The sequence below is a fragment of the Lampetra fluviatilis genome, chromosome 24 (assembly GCF_964198595.1).
Source record: "Lampetra fluviatilis chromosome 24, kcLamFluv1.1, whole genome shotgun sequence".
Lineage (NCBI taxonomy): Eukaryota > Metazoa > Chordata > Hyperoartia > Petromyzontiformes > Petromyzontidae > Lampetra > Lampetra fluviatilis.
Window position 1 is genome coordinate 1,524,400 of NC_136298.1, and position 21,070 is coordinate 1,545,469.

General features: G+C 47.9%; 1 protein-coding gene across 1 annotated transcript; it reads right to left on the bottom strand.

Moving 5' to 3' along the window:
* Positions 1-5,843: 5,843 nt before the first annotated feature.
* On the bottom strand, positions 5,844-10,501 carry LOC144941219 (trypsin-2-like). The gene is made up of 5 exons (XM_078867837.1): positions 10,460-10,501; positions 8,543-8,702; positions 7,632-7,891; positions 6,967-7,100; positions 5,844-6,001 (listed from the first exon to the last, which is right to left on the bottom strand). The coding sequence occupies exons 1-5, from the start codon at positions 10,497-10,499 to the stop codon at positions 5,852-5,854; spliced, it is 744 nt and encodes a 247-aa protein (XP_078723963.1). The 5' UTR covers positions 10,500-10,501; the 3' UTR covers positions 5,844-5,851.
* Positions 10,502-21,070: the final 10,569 nt, after the last annotated feature.

The following is a 21,070-nucleotide window of genomic DNA, read 5'->3' on the forward strand; positions in this document are numbered from 1 at the left end:
CGAATAAGTGGGTGCTCGCAGCGACGTCCGGAGGTGGGGTATAAAGGGGGACGCGCGAGAGCACTCGGGGAGAGTTACCCAGTTGAAGACCCGAAGACGGAGCTGAAGACTTAGTCGCCGAGTAGCTAAGTGGATGTTGGTCATCCGAGTAGCTCAGTGGCGTTAGTCGCCGAGTAGCTAAGTGGATGTTGGTCATCCGAGTAGCTCAGTGGCGTTAGTCGCCGAGTAGCTAAGTGGATGTTGGTCATCCGAGTAGCTCAGTGGCGTTAGTCGCCGAGTAGCTAAGTGGATGTTGGTCATCCGAGTAGCTCAGTGGGCGTTAGTCGCCAAGTAGCTAAGTGGGTGGTTGTCACCCGAGTACTAAGTGGATGTTGGTCATCCGAGTAGCCCAGTGGCGTTAGTCGCCGAGTAGCTAAGTGGATGTTGGTCATCCGAGTAGCTCAGTGGGCGTTAGTCGCCAAGTAGCTAAGTGGGTGTTTGTCACCCGAGTACTAAGTGGATGTTGGTCATCCGAGTAGCTCAGTGGGCGTTAGTCGCCAAGTAGCTAAGTGGGTGTTTGTCACCCGAGATATGAAGTAGGTGTTAGTCACCTGTAACCAAGTTTGATAAAATAAAGAGTGTGTTACCCGTGAAGTCGTCTCCCGCCGAGTTACTACATTACATATGCGTGGCGGCTAGAGTCTTCTAGTCCTCTGGCTTGAGATGGCTGCCACCTATGGGTCAGATGATTGTCTGCCCGTATTAAGCAATTGGTAATTAAATATTTAATTTGTTTTCCCTAAACAATGTAAAATTTTGGAAACATTTTTTCACGAAAATTAATTGTCACACACAACGAGTCTGTGTGGAAAATGTCAGCTCGATTGGATCACGGGAAGTGGGTTAAAAAACGAGCGAAAGATTTGCACGGTCCTAAGCAAGCAAGCGAACTTAATATAAAGGATTTAAAAATATATTCGCCTGTGGAGGACGCGGGGATCGATCCCGCGACCTTTGGCATGGGAAGCGAGGGCGCTACCAACTGCGCTACTCCGCCACGGCCTGTGGAGGTGTTACGCTCTGGGCTCCTACACTGTGACGTTCAGCCAAAGCCATGAATGAGTTTTATTTGAATAAATGTAAAATTATTATTTTTGCCTAAAAAGTGTAAAATTTTTGAAAAAATTTTCACGAACATTAATTGTCTCGCACAACGAGTCTGTGTGGAAAATGTCAGCTCGATTGGATCATGGGAAGTGGGTTAAAAAACGAGTGAAAGATTTGCACGGTCCTAAGCAAGCAAGCAAGCACGCAAGCAAGCAAGCACGCAAGCAAGCAAGCAAGCGAACTTAATATAAAGGATTTAAAAAGTAGCAAGGTACCACGCCATAAGCCCCCTACTGAGCCAGCGCTATTCTATTTCCCATCCGGCAAATTTAAAATAGTTAAATGAACAATTTTGTGCTATTTCTACTTATTTATTTATTTATTGCGCTGCTCAACGAGCGCTAAAGCGGCCCAGGGTTTGCCCCACGCAACACACATGTGTCGTCGGTTGAGGGGGGGGGGGCATTACTCATTCATGTAAAAAATGCAAAAAAATACACACAAAGCTGAGGTAAATTCTTCAAAGTGTCATGTCCTCTTCTCCCCCCCCACCCCAATGTGTGCACTTACTACTGTAGTGACTGTGAAGGTCACTGTGTAGTGCCGGGCCTGCGAGGCCACGGCGGAAGATGCACCGCCATTGCGTACACCCCGGACACAGGGTGCAGTACCAACCCTAGTGGGGGTTTGGGAGAGCGCTGGTTAGCACGATGGCACCACGCGCTGTGCGCAGTGCGGGCTCCTACTTGAGGGAGCGAGAGAGCGTCAGCTCAGCCAGGGTAACAACGGGTGATGCTACTCTGGTTGACCTGTGGCCACGTGACGGGTCGTTACCGGAGAGGGGCCACAGGTGGAGGGGGCCAAAGGGTGGTGTCACATGGTCTGGGAAGAGCTTTTGAGAGCCTTCGGGTAAGGGTGAGAAAGATCGAGAAGGAGTCGCGCATGGGTTTGTGGGGAGTCGGTACATGTGCGTGATGCACGCCCACTCCGACCGGATCAGTGGTCGGAGCTGGCCCACCAGGTGGTTGTGGCGGCCGCGGATTTATCGGCCCTACTCGGGTTCATTGAGGGGGTCGAAATCCGCATGCTCCCTGACACCAGCGCGTCTTCAACCATTATCTCAGAACTGATTTATAATATTTTGCTCCCCCAGTGTCACGTTTTGCAACCTGTGGATGTGCCGTGTTTATGCCACCAACGGCGGATCATTGGGTATTATCGGTCGGATAATGGCCAATTTGCGTTTCGCCGATGTTAAATTGTCCGGCCATGTTTTGGTTTCTGCGGCCCTGGCTGTCCCATGTTTACTCAGGACTGATTTTCTAGGCAAGATGCCCTTGAAGATTTGTGTGGATCAGGGCTATTTGGAATTGCTGTCGGGACGGCGTATGGCATTTCTCCCGTCTCAGACCCTCATGTGTTTTGCTAATGTTATGGTGCAGGCACTTGCACGCCGAACGGTGCGGATTCCGCCCGGTGCTCAAATGTTGGTGCCCCTCCGATTGCGTAAACCGCTCGATTTGTGTGCTGTGGGTAACGGTATTGTGTTGGGGCCCTCAAATAAGCTTAATCGCGGGATGTCGCTCGTGGCAGCCTAGACGTTTGTGGCCCAGGACCAAGAGCCTTTCATTCAAGTTCTTAATGCCGGGTGAGACACTACGGTCATTCAGGAGGGTACCATGCTGGCTCATGCGTCACCGGCGCGTCCGGAGAAGGACGTCGTGGAGAATGTCGGGGTCGGCTTTCAGGCTCGCAGGCCCCGTGACGCAGATGAGGGCTGGATTGACAAGCTTTGCTCTGAGTGTGGTGATTTTTCCGCGGGACAAATGCGGAAGCTGAGAGCACTCTTGCGTGAATTTTCGGACATTTTTAGCAAGAGCAAATTTGATATTGGTCACACATCCCTCTTGAGCCACCATATTGCTACGGGCGATGCCACCCCGATTCGGCATAATCCCTACCGCCTGAGTCCAGCAGAAAAGGAACATGTTCGTGTGGTGGTAGATGAGATGTTGGCTGCAGAGATCATCTCACCATCCACCAGCCCATGGGGTGCTCCGATCTTGCTTGTTAAGAAGCACAATGGCAGCTTGCGATTTTGTGTTGATTTTCGAAAATTTTAGTAAGCTTTCTGTCGTGGATGCATACCCCTTGCCTCGTATGGATGATTCGCTGGACGCCTTAGCGGGGGCACGGTTCTTTTCCACCCTTCACCTTCTATCAGGATTTTGGCAGCTGCCACTTGATGAGGCTTCAAAACCCAAGACGGCCTTTTTGACGCCGCAAGGGTTGTTCGAGTTTAACTGGCTTCCTATGGGGCTACACTCCGCTCCAGCCACATTTCAGCGATTGATGGAGCTGGTTTTGGCGGGCCTCCCGTGGGATTCGTGCCTGACATATTTGGACGATGTTATTGTCGTCAGTTGTACGTTTGATGAGCATTTGGATCACCTGCGGGCTGTTTTCGTTAAGATGCGTGCGGCCGACCTAATATTTAAACCACAAAAATGTCATCTCCTCCAGAAATCTGTTCGATTTTTGGGCCACATAGTTAGCGAATCGGGTATCGCGATGGACCCGGATAAAACTGCGTGTGTTCGGACGTGGTCGACCCCCACCTTGGCGAGTGAGGTGCACAGTTTTATCGGCTTTGCATCGTATTATCGCCGATTTGTTGCCGGGTTCGCGTCCATTGCAAAACCGCTCCACGCCTTGATGGCTAAGGGTCAAAAATTCCATTGGGGGGAGGAGGAGGAATCCGTGTTCCGCTCCATTCGTGATGGACTGGTCAACGCCCCTCCCCTGTCTTACCCTGATTTTTCGCTACCGTTTGTTTTGGATACAGATGCCAGTAATGCCGGTATTGGTGCGGTATTATCACAGGTTGTCAACGGCGTGGAGAACGTGGTCGCGTATGGTAGCAGTGTGCTGTTTACGGCCGAGTAGCAGTACTGTGTTACGTGGCGGGAATTGCTCACCATTGGGTTTTTGTGCAGCTATATCGGCCCTATTTGTACGGTAGATGATTAAAAGTGCGCTCCGACCACGCTGCGCTCCAATACGTGCTGCGTGTGGACCAGCCCTGCAGGATTTTTCCTTCCATGTTAGTATCTCACCGAGCCGTATGTAATGGACGGGGATGTGCGGAACGCAAATTCAGATCAACCGTCTCTGCTCTCTGTAAAATCACAGCTTACAATGTGAACTGTATGATCACATAGTGATTCCGTGTTTTGTGACATCAGAGCAAGTACCGTGCAGTATAACCGCGCTGAGAATGTGGCAATTGTTTACATCATTTAATAATGAATTCCGTAGATAGGAATGCAGCAATGGGATCAGTTTTATCTGTTTGAAGCATGAATGATTTGCTGTGAAATAAGCTCGATTTAGCTGAACAAGCTTCTGGCCACGATATTACATGCATCCTGTATGTAATATCCCCCAGCCCTTCACTGTGCTCCTCCATCAGCTCGACTATCCCGCCACCAGACCTCTGCCCTTACCACCCTTCACCTACCCTCATCCATGTCCATTTCACAACTTCACGCATGTGCCCCATACCCCACTCCCTCTCATTCACGCTGCACCCATCAGACACCCTCACTCACCATCACACTCCACCTTATTCTGCCTTATCTACCCCTGCAACATCAGCTCCATTCCCAGTCCCTGTCCCTCCATCCATTCCGTCACCTCCCCACTGAACGCCGTCGGCTTGCATTTTAAAGCGCCCTGAAAAGGGCGCTATATAAATCCGAAATAGAATAAAATAGATGAGTCTTGTCGTTTGGCTCGTTAGTTATTGAATATAGCCAAGAATAGTACACTAAATTAACTGAAATACCTTTGTAAAACCACTGCTGGATAAAGGCCTCCATATACCCCGTGTCAGTCGTTGGGTGGTTGTTTGACCGAACTTCACCATCTTGTTTGGGGTGGGTTGGTGATGGTTCTTTCACTCACTACTGATTGTTGCCTTGGCCAAGAATCAGACTAAGGTGACCAGTTTAACACGGAGTAGGCTTTCGTGACCATTAATCAAAAGAGATGTTTTTTTGCAGATAGATCGCGTAAATATAAATGTGTTGTTAAACCTGCCACCACCCGACAGCCAATTAGTAAGGGTTGTCACATAAAGAAAACGTGCCAATTCGTTACTAGTTCAGCACACCGGTGTGTTGGAGAGTAAACCCACAACACTTACAATTCGAGTACGACGTTTTGCCAGTAATTACATCCAGCCTCATCAGGCGACAGCCAGATTTGTTACTCTCCAACACACCGGTTAGTGCTGAACTAGTAACGAATTGGCATGTTTGTTTAAGTGTCAAACCTTACTAAGTGGCTGTGTCGGGTGGTGGTGGGTTTAACAACACATTTATATTTATGCGATCTAACCCAAAAAGACCTCTATGAAGTAACCAGTTTCAGAATACAATATGCTAACCAATACATCAATCACCATGGCTCACAATGAGAAGTTTGGGAGTTCAATTCCACCACTGGCTCGGAGCTGCAAACAGGAGGTGAGCACTACCTCAGTGCTCCTTAAACAGGCATTCACTTTGACTTTTTGGCTTTTAAAGTCAACAAACTATGAAATTGACTTTAAATAAGTGCATACCCCATAAAAACAAGCTCACAAAAACAGAAATTAAGAGAAAATATTGGTTCACATTTTTATTCATTTGGTTACACCATAACAATCGTCGTCATGATTATCATTATGGTCGCGGTGTAGAGTAGTGTGCTAGATCCACGATTAGTTGGCCGCGATGGTCTGCGCGATCCAGGCGTTGTAGTTGCACACCTTGGTGTACACGCCGGGGTAGTTGGGCAGGGCGCAACCACGGCCCCAGGACACGATGCCCTGCAGCTCGCCATTGCACGCGACGGGGCCGCCGGAGTCTCCCTGCGGTGGCGGCAGCAGCAGGGGTCAGGGGGGTCGGGGGTTAGCAGCTGTTTCCTGCATCTGGTGGCTCAGCGGTAGAGCAAGAAGCTGTCAATCGTAAGGTGTTGCGAGTTCAAGTCCTGGTTGGAGGTTGACTCCTATCGCCGTTTGTATTAATAAAGGTTTTTTTTTTATTAATGTCCACGATCTCATCCTAAAAAATGTATGTTTTTTTATTATGGGTGATGTTGGTTGCGAAAGCCTATGTGTTAAACCGGTGTTTTGTATTGTTTGTTGTTGTAACGTTCTGACATGCCCCGACTGGACATCTGACATAAGAGAGCATTATAGCTCATCGGTTCCTCCAGCATGAGTCAATATTCTGATTCTGACTCATCCCATCATTTCTCTGAGAAAGTCAACGGTGATTGCCCAATAACTTTTCCACCATGCTCAGGGCTGTAAACGTGAGGTGAACACCAGTGGCTCAATGGTCATTGCAGCAGGAAATCGCTTTGACTTTACAAGCAGACGACACCAGGGAGTAGCAAGCGAACGTCATATTCATGTTACAAATGGGTGCAATTCTATCAATACACATTTGAACATGTTACCAATGCAGCTTATTATCGTACGCAATGGGTGGTCTCACGATGATTGCACTCACAAAGCAAATGATGTTCAACAATTTTCACCAATTCCTCTGGTCGCTTGAGTCTGGAATTCGCTCCCCCTAGCCATCCTTTGCTGCCAAATTCAAGGCTAGGCTTAATACTTTTTTAAATACGAATATACATATATACATTCTCCCTGTTTTCATTGTTTCACGTTTTATATGAATACCGTATCCTACTTCTTGCGCAGCATATTGACGTGAAACGATATAAACCCAAATTATAATCCCGCTGCGATTCCCGAATCACTCCGTTCCTCGAAACTCTCTCCGATCCAAGCAAGCTCCTTTGGCTCCGATGTCGCCGTCTCACCTGGCAAGAGTCCTTGCCGCCCTCCAGGTATCCCAGGCAGATCATGTTGTTGGTGATGTCACCGGGGTAGGAGTTCCTGCAGGAGGTGTCGCTCAGCACGGGCGCCTGGACGCACATGAGGACGTCAGGACTGCCTGTGGGGGGAGACAATGCCGGTCGAGGAGGTGGCGAGGCCGAGCACGCGGCACAGGGTGGCACCCGCCACTGACGCGTCGAACTTGACACGCTGCGGGGTCAAAACACCGCCTGCAGCTTAGGAATTCGGTGTCAGTGTCTCTCGCTACGTCGCTCAATTCGAAAAAACGTATTCACTCTCGTTCATGACGTCTTCAGTAGCGCGGTGTGTTGCTGGCCGCTTGGCGTTTTGGGCCTTTGTGCCAGTGCTGTAAAATAATTATATATCCAAGATGAGGTGTTTAAGTGTCATCCCCTCATTTCAGGCACTCCGGTTTTCCACTGCATGCAACAATACTCGACAAGTAATTGTAACCGCCCAATCGTGACGTGGCTGCGTTAACGAGTAAACAACTTCTCTCTCCCGATTAGAAGGACGTGTCCGATTAGCATGGGGGCAGATGTTGAACGCGTTTCCCTTCACGTCTCTGCCGCAGTAGAAGGGGGAGAAGGGGAGTGGGTGGGGGGCGGTGAACGCGGTGCGTCCTCACCGACGCTGGTCTGGGTCTCGCCCCAGCCGGAGATGGTGCACATGACTCCGGTGTTGACGCAGGAGGAGGGCAGCGCGATGGGCTGCGCGTACTGGTTGAGGGTGGCTGGCGAGGACAGCTTGATGAGCATGATGTCGTTGTCGATGTTCCAGGAGTTGTACTGGGGGTGCTGGATCGCCTTGGAGGCCTGGATCCTCTGCTCGGTGCCCTCGGTCACGAAGATGTTGTGCTCGCCAATGCGCACGGAGATGCGCGACGCGCTGGGGTTGGAGGGGGGGGGGATTGACGAGGGTAATGATGAGGAATTGCATTTATACGGCTCTTAAATGACTTTGCAACTCGGCATCTCATCCCCGCTATTCCTATTCCCTACTGCTATCACGCTGGGCACAACGAGCATCTTCCAAAGTGAAACGCTCCATGTTCAAAATCACAGTTGGGGGTTCACTTTGACCATATTCCCTCTGATATTGATAACATTGCTACTACTTTGTAGGGTGATTTTCCTTTGGAGAGACTCGCCCACGAAATTAGGAATTTGGAATTTACACCACTGGTTCAAGGCTGTTAACGGCAGTTGAGCAACACCTCAGTGTCCATTGAGAAATGTAATATGGGTAATGGAGATTGCAGTGCTGTGACTCGGCAAAACCCCACCAGAGCATCACGCCACAACGCAGAGATGGGCAAAACGCATTCAGATTGCTGACTTTTGTAATATATGTACGAATGACCAATTTATTTGAAGTGTGTAATTTAGATACCAATTGCAAATTGCAAATATAACAAAATTACATACGGACGTTTTCGTGTAATTTAGATAGCAGCCCCATCTCTGCCCCCTCAGTCTCCCAGTCACCCATACGCACACAGCGAAGAGATCCGCTCTTGTCCGCGCGCAGCACACTCACGTCTGGTAGCAGTGAGCGGCAGACACGACCCACTCGCTGTTGATCAGGGAGCCTCCGCAGAAGTGATATCCGATGTTGAGGGACACCTGCCACGGCTGCGAGTGGGCAGCGCACTCGGAGCCACCCACGATGTGGTCCTCATACATGTATGGGGCCGCCGCTGCCAGACAAAGACAAATATCCCCCAGGAGAGCTTTCACAGACTGTTGGGGCAAGTGCTATTAGCGAGCACCTATGAAGGCCGGCACGGCACACTAGGGGGTGGGTGGCCAGCACACACACACAGTCGTGTCGATGTATGTCCAGGTCCATTCACTTGCATCCACCAAACATTCCTCATCATCGTCGTCGATGTCTTCATTGAAAGCAGTCTCACTGCTAGTAACATCCCAATAATCGCCAACATTGGAGTTGCTCGAACACCCCAATGTGGGACCACAAAGCTTGGGAAGTTGTTGGCGTCTGTTCTGCTTTCCTACGCGTTTGTCTGTGGGTTTCCCCTGGGCCTTTGTGCCAAATCTGCACCAAGGCACTTTGCACATTCTACAGCAGCAATTTGCATGAATTCAGCTGTATTAAAATCATATTATTATAAGTAATAATAGTTATCGCTTGCACAACTATTATCAACGCTATCACCCCACTGTCATTGCCAGACGGATGTGTGTTGCATACCTGTCAACCCCGTGTCAGTGTCTACCTAATTACAGACCATTTCAGACCTTATTGGTCACCCGTGCCCTTTCTAAATCTCAACGTTCATCCTACAAAGTCCCATCACAAGGGAGAAACACAAACAAATAGACACGCATTTTTTGCCCGTTTTGGAACAGCTGTATGCCGTATGGACCTGAAAACTCAATTTCCCTGTACAATAATACGGGATAAACCGTACGGGTTGACAGCTATGGCGTTGTATGTTGAACTTTTTGTCGCACCGTACGTAGTCAACCGTGCTAATCGGACGATTATAATCGACACCATCGTCATCACCATCTCGCTCCTCACCGTCTCTCGTGGCGGGCTAAAAAGGAGCGTTTCCCGGTGAGGCTAAATGAGTAAAAATGAAAGCCATCGGTGATGAGGCGTGACAACGTTTTTTTCCGGATACAAATGGGCGACAGCCGTCGTTGTGCAACTTTGCAGGAAGCTCAAACCCACGCCTTTGGTTACCATAGCACAGCGCACCGACTGCTGCACCACTATTGCTGCTCTCTATGTAGCCACGGCAAGATATTTGTTTTAATTATAGTGATACAATGATAATAATATGCAGCCCCTTGCCAATTGAATGAATGCAGAATGAAGGCCTCCCTACGATGTGTTGGTCGTTTCTTTAAAACTGCGTTTTGTGTTTAGTACGGTGCGAAATAAGTTCAACATACATGCATGGGGGTTGTTTGACCATACTTCACCACGCTGGTTATTAGGGGTTCTGTCAAATTAAAAAATATATCATATACGACGTTTTGGACAATGACCATTCTTAATTGCACCTAAATAATTTGGATCACATATCGCTCGCCACTAATGTTTGGTCGTAAGCTCAAAATCGAACTCTAGTCACCGGGTTCGTAGCGCAGCACGGTAACTGCTACACTACCACTTCCCAAACTTATACAAGACACAGACAAAGATCCCCCGTATAGCCTTAACAGACTGCTTGGGAAAGTGCTGAAAAAGGCTGTCGATATTTACACATCGAACCAGGTACTCATTTTGAGGCTGAGTCGACCTAAGAGAGACTAAGACTGGTTCAGATAATCATCAGAATCTAATTCAGGTCGCTGGGTTTGTAGCGCAGCACGCTTACCATTGCACTATAGCTCCTGACGCAGATACACACACAGAGACAAATTAAGATAAAGAGACAGAGACAAAGACAAAGACACACACGCAGACTTTGGAGGAACTCACCAGCGACACCCACGAGAAGAGCGAGGATGAGCCCGTGCATGTTTATCTGTGGTTCGTGAGCAAGACGATGCTGAGCTGCTGCTCAGAGTCGCCTTAAATCCCAACCGGCAGCTCCACCTTATCTCGTGGCCTTGTCCGGTATCTTCTGTGCTGCCCGATGCCTTGTGGAAGCCTCATTAAACCCATCAATATTTTCCCAGCCGATACTGAAATAGCCAGAACCGCTTACCAGAATATACGCCACAACTGTTTCAAGCGCTTTTTATTTGTTCATATGTGCGCCTCCACTGTGGTGTTCCTGTCAAGTTGAAGATACATTTCCCTTAAATGGCAAAAGAGTGAGAAGAAATGAGCACAAACTACAAATATCGCCACGTTTGTCGTCCGCACTGCCTTACCACAGAAACATTATACACTGTTCTTTACTTTAAAAGACTCGTATTTTCGTATTCCTGATTTGTAAATGGCTCTTCAGAATTTAATTAGTTTGCCATCCACTGCTGGATGAAGGTCTCGCAACGACTTTCAAGTCACGGGGGTTGTTCGACCGTCACTGATGTTTGCTGTGGTTGGGAATTGAACTCGGGGTTCGCCAGGTTTATAGCGTAGTGCAGAAACTACCACTGCATCACCGCTCCACCCAAATTATGTTAGTAATAATAATGATGGATGCGTTGTCACAAACCTCACCGCTTGGTCCGTGATCGGTGCTCCGAGCACGTCTCAGTTGACCAGATTGTTTGATGTTGCTGCTGCTGCGTTGGCAGTGGTGCACAAAGTACGATTATCAACTACAACTCAACACACACTCGTCAATAACTACACCGTGCTCTTAAGTTACTGGGAAGTGAGAATGTTAAGGGAGAACTGCGTGTAATGTGCATATCCAGTCCTGCACAGTAAATATTCTTCTTATATATAAAAGTATTTTTTTCGTCTGTCTGTCCGTCCGTCTGCGCACGCACGCACGCTTGCGAGGGATTTGGCTCTCAGACGGTGAGGTATATGTTGGTGGTGGGAATAGGCTATTCCGTTTCCTCATCCGTAAACCGTAAAGTAGTTAAAATAGCTAAGGTGGTGTATAGTAATACAGTATATAATTTAATGTTGGGGTTGTCTATGGCAGCATATAGTACGGGGTAGACCCGTGTGATGTAAGGGAAAAGTTTAGCTGGAAGCATATTATATTTTTTGCGACATAGAATTGTAATGTATTACTTACTGTTAGTAGCTCAGCTTATTGGAGAGTATATTTAGTATACTGATAATACTATGTAGTTTATACTTTTGTTTTTTACGTGGTTGTTTAGTTACTGCAGCTACATACTATTAACATTCCTTCCCTTTATTAATGCTACCCCTATCCCCTCACTTTGATGCTGCTAATCCTGAATAATGCACGGGCATAATATGACTTTGAAAACCCCCCGCCCACTTCCTACGCATTTCACAAGTAGTACTAATCACATACCTGCATTTCCCATAAATATGCTAAATTCCTTTTGATATGCAAATTATTTTGTCAAGGCGCCCAACCCCCCTTCCAACCCAGCTTAAATATACGCTGCAAGCGTGGTGGTGTTTCATTTTGCTTCCTCTTAGTATCTTTCACTCGACGGTCAATGGTATAGTGTATAGCAGATTGTATAATAATAAATAGTATAAAATTGTAATGTTTAATACAATGTATAAGGCAATATATAGTATCGTAATTGTATAGTGAATATACAGCAGTGTGATATACAGTAGGGTGGATAATACATAGTGTAATATTACACTATGTATTATTCTAAGGTATAGGGTGGTGTATAGTAATACAGTATATAATTTAATGTTGGGTTTGTCTATGGCAGTATATTGTACGGGGTAGACCCGTGTGATGTAAGGGAAAAAAGTTTAGCTGGAAGCATATTATATTTTTTGCGATATAGAATTGTAATGTATTACTTACTGTTAGTAGCTCAGCTTATTGGAGAGTATATTTAGTATACTGATGATACTATGTAGTTTATACTTTAGTTTTTTACGTGGTTGTTTAGTTATTGCAGCTACATACTATTAAGATTCCTTCCCTTTATTAATGCTACCCCTATCCCCTCCCTTTGATGCTGCTAATCCTGCATAATGCACGGGCAAAATATGACTTTGAAACCCCCCGCACACCTCCTACGCATTTCACAAGTAGTATTAATCACATACCTGCATTTCCCATAAATATGCTAAATTCCTCTTGATATGCTAATTATTTTGTCAAGGCGCCCTTCCCCCCTTCCAACCCAGCTTAAATATACGCTCCAAGCGTGGTGGTGTTTCATTCAGACGCTGTCTCCCCGACAGACCTGGTCTTCACCTGAGGACGGCTGCTTGCGTTGTGGCCGAAACGTCGTGAGAATTATTATATTATGTTTTATTTTTATTATTTTATTACTCCCCTTCTAAGAAGATAGTTAAAATAGCGTTTTTGTGCGATTGCTCTTTATTTATTAATTTTCTTTTGCCGCCCAGCGCACGACAAAGCACGCTATTTGCGCATGCGCGAAACACTGACAGGAGTTGCCCCTGGCAACGCACGCACGCCATCGCTGGAGGGTGGGGGGGATTTCTCATTCGCTTTCAAAATGCAAAAAAATGTACACGCAATGCTGAGGTAAATTCATCAAAGTGTCACGTCCTATTCTCTCCCTCACCCCAATGTGTGCACTTACTATTATAGGGTCGGTAGATACAAAAATTATAGCGCTTAGCCAGGATTTTTGTAGCGCGGGGGGGTGGTGGGGGTTGCGGCCCAGCCCCCAGCCTCGGAAGGCTGAGCAATCTAGACGAGACCGGGGGCTCTGCATGGGACTAGGCCTCACCACGGCACTCTGTCAGGTGAGTACTTTGTGCTAAACAATAGATATATACTGCTACTAGCAGGAAATACCCCGCTTTGCCCGGGGGGAAAATATATTTAAAAACTTCTGAAAACTTAAAAACATAACATATACAAATGAAAAGAAAACTCATTAAATACAATAAAAATAAAACTCAATCACTCCAAGATTCGATTATTTAAATCGCGCAAAGCAATTTAAAGTTTAATATTAAGTTGGTTGCATTTCGGGAAGTATGCTAAACATTTCGAACAGACACACATTCACAAATTTCTCTTATAAAAAAGATAAATAGAGTCAGTATGCACTGCTGTGTTAATAGCAGGTACCACCACAGCAGTATGTACTGCTGTAATAGCAGGTACCACCACAGTCGGTATCCACTGATGTAATCATAGCAGGTACCACCACAGTATGCACTGCTGGAATCATAGCAGGTACCACCACAATATGCACTGTTGTAATCATAGCAGGTACCACCACAGCAGCAAGCACTGCTGTAATCATAGCAGTTACCACCACAGTCAGCATGCACTGCTGTAATCATAGCAGTTACCACCACAGTCAGTATGCACTGCTGTAATCATCGCAGGTACCACCACAGTATGCACTGCTGTAATCACAGCAGGTACCACCACAGCAGTATGCACTGCTGTAATAATAGCAGTTACCACCACAGTCAGTATGTACTGCTGTAATCATAGCAGGTACCACCACCACAGTATGCACTGCTGTAATCATAGCAGATACCACCACAGCAGTATGCACTGCTGTAATCAAAGCAGGTACCACCACAGTTAGTATGCACAGCTGTAGTGAAAACAGGTATCACCAGTCGTTTTGCACTGCTGTAGTGATAGCAGGTACCACCACAGTCGTTTTGCACTGCTGTAGTGAAAGCAGGTACCACCACAGTCGTTATGCACTGCTGTAGTGATAGCAGGCACTCCACAGTTGGTATGCGCCATTGTAGTGAAAGCAGGTACCACGACACTCGGTATGCGCTGCTGTAGTGATAGCATGTACCACCACAGTCGGTATGCACTGCTGTAGCGAAAGCAGGTACGACCAAAGTCGGTATGCACTGCTGTAGTGATAGCAGAATCCACCACAGTCGGTATGCAATGCTGGAGTTAAAGTAGGTACCACCACAGTCGGCATGCACTGCTGTGATCATAGAAGGTTACCACCACAGTCGGTATGCACTGCTGTACTGATAGCGGGTACCACCACAGTGGGTATACACTGCTGTAGTGAAAGCAGGTACCACCACAGTCAGTATGCACTGCTGTAGTGAAAGCAGGTACCACCACAGTCGGTATGCACTGTTGTGGTGATAGCAGGTACCATCACAGCAGTAAGCACTGCTGTAGTGAAAGCAAGTACCACCACAGCAGTATTCACTGCTATTAACATAGTAGGGACCACCAAAGTGAGTATGCACTGCTGTAGTGATAGCCGGTATCACCACAGTCGGTATTCATTGCTGTAGTGAAATCAGGTACCACCACAGTCAGTATATACTACTGAAATCAGAGCAGGTGCCACAACAGTCAGTATGCACTACTGTAATCATAGCATGTACCACCACAGTCAGTATGCACTGCTGTCATCATAGCAGGTACCACCACAGTCAGTATGCACTACTGTAGTTATCGTAGATACTGCTATCGAGTTGGTAGATACTGCTATAAAGAGTTAGTAGGTTCTCAAACAGTCAGTATATACCACTACGGTGAGAAAATACTACTGTAATGAGAGCTCACACTGACGGGCGATGGAGGGCTGCATAAGCATTGCTGCATTGGTCATAGCCAATCAGGGTTAAGGGTTCCATCTGGGGGAACCATTGGGAAAGTTCTGAGGGGGCGTGGATAGAGGCGGAGCTTTGCTCCGCCGAGAGGAATTTAAAGAGAGGCAAGGGGAGGACTCGGTGTCGGTGTGGAAGCCTGGAGTCCGGACTTCATCTCCGCCATCTCGTCACGCCACCGGCCACATGGCAGTCTCGAGGGCCGAAGCTCTCTAGATTCCCGGCGCGCCGTCGACCAGCGGTGCGCAGGGGAGAGAGAGCGAGGGAAGCCGCGCGGGGACAGAGGAGCAGTGAGCGCGTGCATGCGGCGAGAGAGAGAGGGGGTGACCATCCAGAAGGGAGTGCGGAGTCGAGCAGTCATCACTACATAAAGAACGCACGTCTCAACCTGTCGTGGAAGTCGTTTATTACAACTGGAGTCAGAAGTGGTTCTTTTTGAGACAAGACAACACAACAGAGTGCGATGATGTCCAAGCATCTCAAGAAGAAGAACCCACCTGTGGCGTCTTCCGATGATGACGACTCAGTCACCCAGGACCTGCTGACCCTGGGTTCTGTAATGAGAGAGCACACCGACGGGCGACGGAGGGCTGCATAGGCACTGCTGCATCGGTCATCGCCAATCAGGGCTAAGGGTTCCATCTGGGCCAATGGGAATCATCGGGTAGGTTTTAAGGGGGGCGTGGTTAGAGGCGGAGCATCCCTCCACCGAGAGGGATATAAGAGAGCGAGGGAAGCTGCGCGGGGACGGAGGAGCAGTGAATGCGTGCATGCGGCGAGAGAGAGAGAGAGGGTGACCATCCAGAAGGAAGTGCGGAGCTGAGCAGTCATCACTAAATAAAGAAAGGACGCAAGTCTCAACCTGTCGTGGAAGTCGTTTATTACACTACTATACACTCAGTAGCTACTACTGGCTCAGTACATACTACTGTACAGTCAGTAGATACAACTACAACGTCAATAGATACTACTTACTTTGTTGAATGTGGGTTGTGTAGGTTTATATACCTACGCGGGGGAAAATATATTTTTTGAGTGGGTGGGTCGACAATTTTCGGAAACCATTTAGATCAACTATTTACCCCACACGTTCTATAAATTTTTGGACTTTTGCAAGCTTCTTATAATTTAGTTGGTGGAGAAATGGACAAACGGCCCACTGGGCTTTGACAATACCTTAGTATCTGTGTATGTATATGTTTATGTAAGGTTCTTAAGAGATGTTTTGAAAGAAAATTTTTGCCCGGGCAATGCCGGATACTTCCCGCTAGTCTTATATATAAACGTTATTTTTTGTATGTCTGTCTGTCTGTCCGTCTGTGTGTTTTTGGATGCAACTTGCGAAGGATTTGGCTCAAAAACCTTGGGGTTTAGTTTTTAAAAAAGTAGCAAGGTACCACGCCATAAGCCCCCTGCTGAGCCAGCGCTATTCTATTTTCCCATCCGGCAAATTTAAAATAGTTAAATTAACAATTTTGTGCTATTTCTACTTACTTATTTATTTTCTTGCGGTGCTCAACGAGCGCTAAAGCTGCCCAGGGTTTGCCCCACGCAACACACATGTGTCATCGGTGGAGGGGGGGGGGGATTACTCATTCATGTAAAAAATGCAAAAAAATACACACAACGCTTAGGTAAATTCTTCAAAGTGTCATGTCCTCTTCTCCCCCCCCCCCCCCACCCCAATGTGTGCACTTACTACTGTAGTGACTGTGAAGGTCACTGTGTAGTGCCGGGCCTGCGAGGCCACGGCGGAAGATGCACCGTCATTGCGTACACCCCGGACACAGGGTGCAGTACCAACCCTAGTGGGGGTTTGGGAGAGCGCTGGTTAGCACGATGGCACCACGCGCTGTGCGCAGTGCGGCCTCCTACTTGAGGGAGTGAGAGAGCGTCAGTTCAGCCAGGGTAACAACGGGTGATGCTACTCTGGTTGACCTGTGGCCACGTGACGGGTCGTTGCCGGAGGGGGGCCACAGGTGGAGGGGGCCACAGGTGGAGGGGGCCAAAGGGTGGTCACATGGTCTGGGAAGAGCTTTTGAGAGCCTTCGGGTAAGGGCGAGAAAGATCGAGAAGGAGTCGCGCGTGGGTTTGTGGGGAGTCGGTACATGTGCGTGATGCACGCCCGCTCCGACCGGATCAGTGGTCGGAGCTGGCCCACCAGGTCGTTGTGGCGGCCGCGGATTTGTCGGCCCTACTCGGGTTCATTGAGGGGGTCGATCTCCGCATGCTCCCTGACACCAGCGCGTCTTCAACCATTATCTCAGAACTGATTTATAATATTTTGCCCGCCCAGTGTCACGTTTTGCAACCTGTGGATGTGCCGTGTTTATGCCACCAACGGCGGATCATTGGGTATTATCGGTCGGATAATGGCCAATTTGCATTTCGCCGTTGTTAAATTGTCCGGCCATGTTTTGGTTTCTGCGGCCCTGGCTGTCCCATGTTTACTCAGGACTGATTTTCTAGGCAAGATGCCCTTGAAGATTTGTGTGGATCAGGGCTGTTTGGAATTGCTGTCGGGATGGCGTATGGCATTTCTCCCGTCTCCGACCCGCATGTGTTCTGCTAATGTTATGGTGCAGGCACTTGCACGCCGAACAGTGCGGATTCCGCCCGGTGCTCAAATGTTTGTGCCCCTCCGATTGCGTAAACCGCTCGATTTGTGTGCTGTGGGTAACGGTAGCGTGTTGGGGCCCTCAAATAAGTTTAATCGCGGGATGTCACTCGTGGCAGCCCAGACGTTGGTGGCCCAGGACCAAGAGCCTTCCATTCAAGTAAGTTCTTAATGCCGGGTGAGACACTACGGTCATTCAGGAGGGTACCATGCTGGCTCATGCGTCACCGGCGCGTCCGGAGAAGGACGTCGTGGAGAATGTCGGGGTCGGCTTTCAGGCTCGCAGGCCCCGTGACTCAGATGAGGGCTGGATTAACAAGCTTTGCTCTGAGTGTGGTGATTTATCCGCGGGACAAATGCGGAAGCTGAGAGCACTCTCGCGTGAATTTTCGGACATTTTTAGCAAGAGCAAATTTGATATTGGTCACACATCCCTCTTGAGCCACCATATTGCCACCCCGATTCGGCAGAATCCCTACCGCCTGAGTCCAGCCGAAAAGGAACATGTTCGTGTGGTGGTTGATGAGATGTTGGCCGCAGAGATCATCTCACCATCCACCAGCCCATGGGGTGCTCCGATATTGCTTGTTAAGAAGCACGATGACAGCATGCGATTTTGTGTTGATTTTCGAAATTTTAGTAATCTTTCTGTCGTGGATGCATACCCCTTGCCTCGTATGGATGATTCGCTGGACGCCTTAGCGGGGGCACGGTTCTTTTCCACCCTTCACCTTCTATCAGGATTTTGGCAGCTGCCACTTGATGAGGCTTCAAAACCCAAGACGGCCTTTTTGACGCCGCAAGGGTTGTTCGAGTTTAACTGGCTTCCTATTGGGCTACACTCCGTGCCAGCCACATTTCAGCGATTGATGGAGCTGGTTTTGGCGGGCCTCCAGTGGGATTTGTGCCTGATATATTTGGACGATGTTATTGTCGTCAGTTGTACGTTTGATGAGCATTTGGATCACCTGCGGGCTGTTTTCGTTAAGATGCGTGCAGCCGACCTAATATTTAAACCACAAAAATGTCATCTCCTCCAGAAATCTGTTCGATTTTTGGGCCACATAGTTAGCGAATCGGGTATCGCTATGGACCCGGAGAAAACTGCGTGTGTTCGGACGTGGCCGACCCCCACCTTGGCGAGTGAAGTGCACAGTTTTATCGGCTTTGCATCGTATTATCGCCGATTTGTCGCCGGGTTCGCGTCCATTGCAAAACCGCCCCACGCCTTGATGGCTCAGGGTCAAAAATTCCATTGGGGGGAGGAGGAGGAATCCGTGTTCCGCTCCATTCGTGATGGACTGGTTAACGCCCCTCCCCTGTGTTACCCTGATTTTTCGCTTCCGTTTGTTTTGGATATAGATGCCAGTAATACCGGCATTGGTGCGGTATTATCACAGGTTGTCAACGGCGTGGAGCACGTGGTCGCGTATGGTAGCAGGGTGCTGTCTACGGCCGAGCAGCAGTACTGCGTTACGTGGCGGGAATTGCTCACCATTGTGTTTTTGTGCAGCTATATCGGCCCTATTTGTACGGTAGACGATTAAAAGTGCGCTCCGACCACGCTGCGCTCCAATACGTGCTGCGTGTGGACCAGCCCTGCAGGATTTTTCCTTCCATGTTAGTACCTCACCGAGCCGTGTGTAATGAACGGGGATGTGCGGAACGCAAATTCAGATCAACCGTCTCTGCTCTCTGTAAAATCACAGCTTACAATGTGAACTGTAAGATCACAGAGTGATTCCGTGTTCTGTGACATCACAGCAAGCACCGTGCAGTATAACCGCCCTGAGAATGTGGCAATTGTTTACATTATTTAATAATGAATTCCGTAGATAGGAATGCAGCAATGGGATCAGTTTTATCTGTTTGAAGCATGAATGATTTGCCGTGAAATAAGCTCGATTTAGCTGAACAAGCTTCTGGCCACAATATTACATGCATCCTGTATGTAATATCCCCCACCCCTTCACTGTGCTCCTCCATCAGCTCGACTATCCCGCCACCAGACCTCTGCCCTTACCACCCTTCACCTACCCTCATCCATGTCCATTTCACAACTTCACGCATGTGCCCCATACCCCACTCCCTCTCATTCACGCTGCACCCATCAGACACCCTCACTCACCATCACACTCCACCTTATTCTGCCTTACCTACCCCTGCAACATCAGCTCCATTCCCAGTCCCTGTCCCTCCAACCATTCCGTCACCTCCCCACTGAACGCCGTCGGCTTGCATTTTAAAGCGCCCTGAAAAGGGCGCTATATAAATCCGAAATAAAATAAAATAGATGAGTCTTGTCGTTTGGCTCGTTAGTTATTGAATATAGCCAAGAATAGTACACTAAATTAACTGAAATACCTTTGTAAAACCACTGCTGGATAAAGGCCTCCATATACCCCGTGTCAGTCGTTGGGTGGCTATTTGACTGAACTTCACCATCCTGGTTGGGGTGGGTTGGTGATGGTTCTTTCACTCACTACTGATTGTTGCCTTGGCCAAGAATCAAACTAAGGTGACCAATTTAACACGGAGTAGGCTTTCGTGACCAATAATCAAACAAGATGTTTTTTTGTAGATAGATCGCGTAAATATAAATGTGTGGTTAAACCTGCCACCACCCGACAGCCAATTAGTAAGGGCTGTCACGTAAAGAAAACGTGCCAATTCGTTACTAGTTCAGCACACCGGTGTGTTAGAGAGTAAACCCACAACACTTACAATTCAAGTACGACGTTTTGCCAGTAATTACATCCAGCCTTATCAGGCGACAGCCAGATTTGTTACTCTCCAACACACCGGTTAGTGCTGAACTAGTAACGAATTGGCATGTTTGTTTAAGTGTCAAACCTTACTAAGTGGCTGTGTCGGGTGGTGGTGGGTTTAATAACACATTCATATTTACGCGATCTAACCCAAAATGACCTCTATGAAGTAACCAGTTTCAGAATACAATATGCTAACCAATACATCAATCACCATGGCTCACAATGAGAAGTTTGGGAGTTCAATTCCTGGTTGGGGATTGATGTATTACTCGACTCGAATGTCAACAGTGGTTGTCCTATGGATAGACTTGATCCATCATAGCTGGCTCGGAGCTGCAAACAGGAGGTGAACACTACCTCAATGCTTCTTAAACAGGCATTCACTTTGACTTTTTGGCGTTTAAAGTCAACAAACTGTGAAATTGACTTTGAATAAGTGCATACCCCATAAAAACAAGCTCACAAAAAACACAGAAACCAAGATAAAGTATTAGTTCACATTTTTATTCATTTGGTTACACCATAACAATCGTCGTCATG

Excerpts from the sequence above, each read along its gene's own strand:
- LOC144941219 (XM_078867837.1), bottom strand. The coding sequence starts at position 10,499 with ATGCACGGGCTCATCCTCGCTCTTCTCGTGGGTGTCGCTG. Across the intron at positions 8,703-10,459 it reads TCTTCTCGTGGGTGTCGCTG|CGGCGGCCCCATACATGTAT; the intron begins GTGAGTTCCTCC and ends TTTGTCTGGCAG. Across the intron at positions 6,002-6,966 it reads GCGGCAAGGACTCTTGCCAG|GGAGACTCCGGCGGCCCCGT; the intron begins GTGAGACGGCGA and ends CCGCCACCGCAG.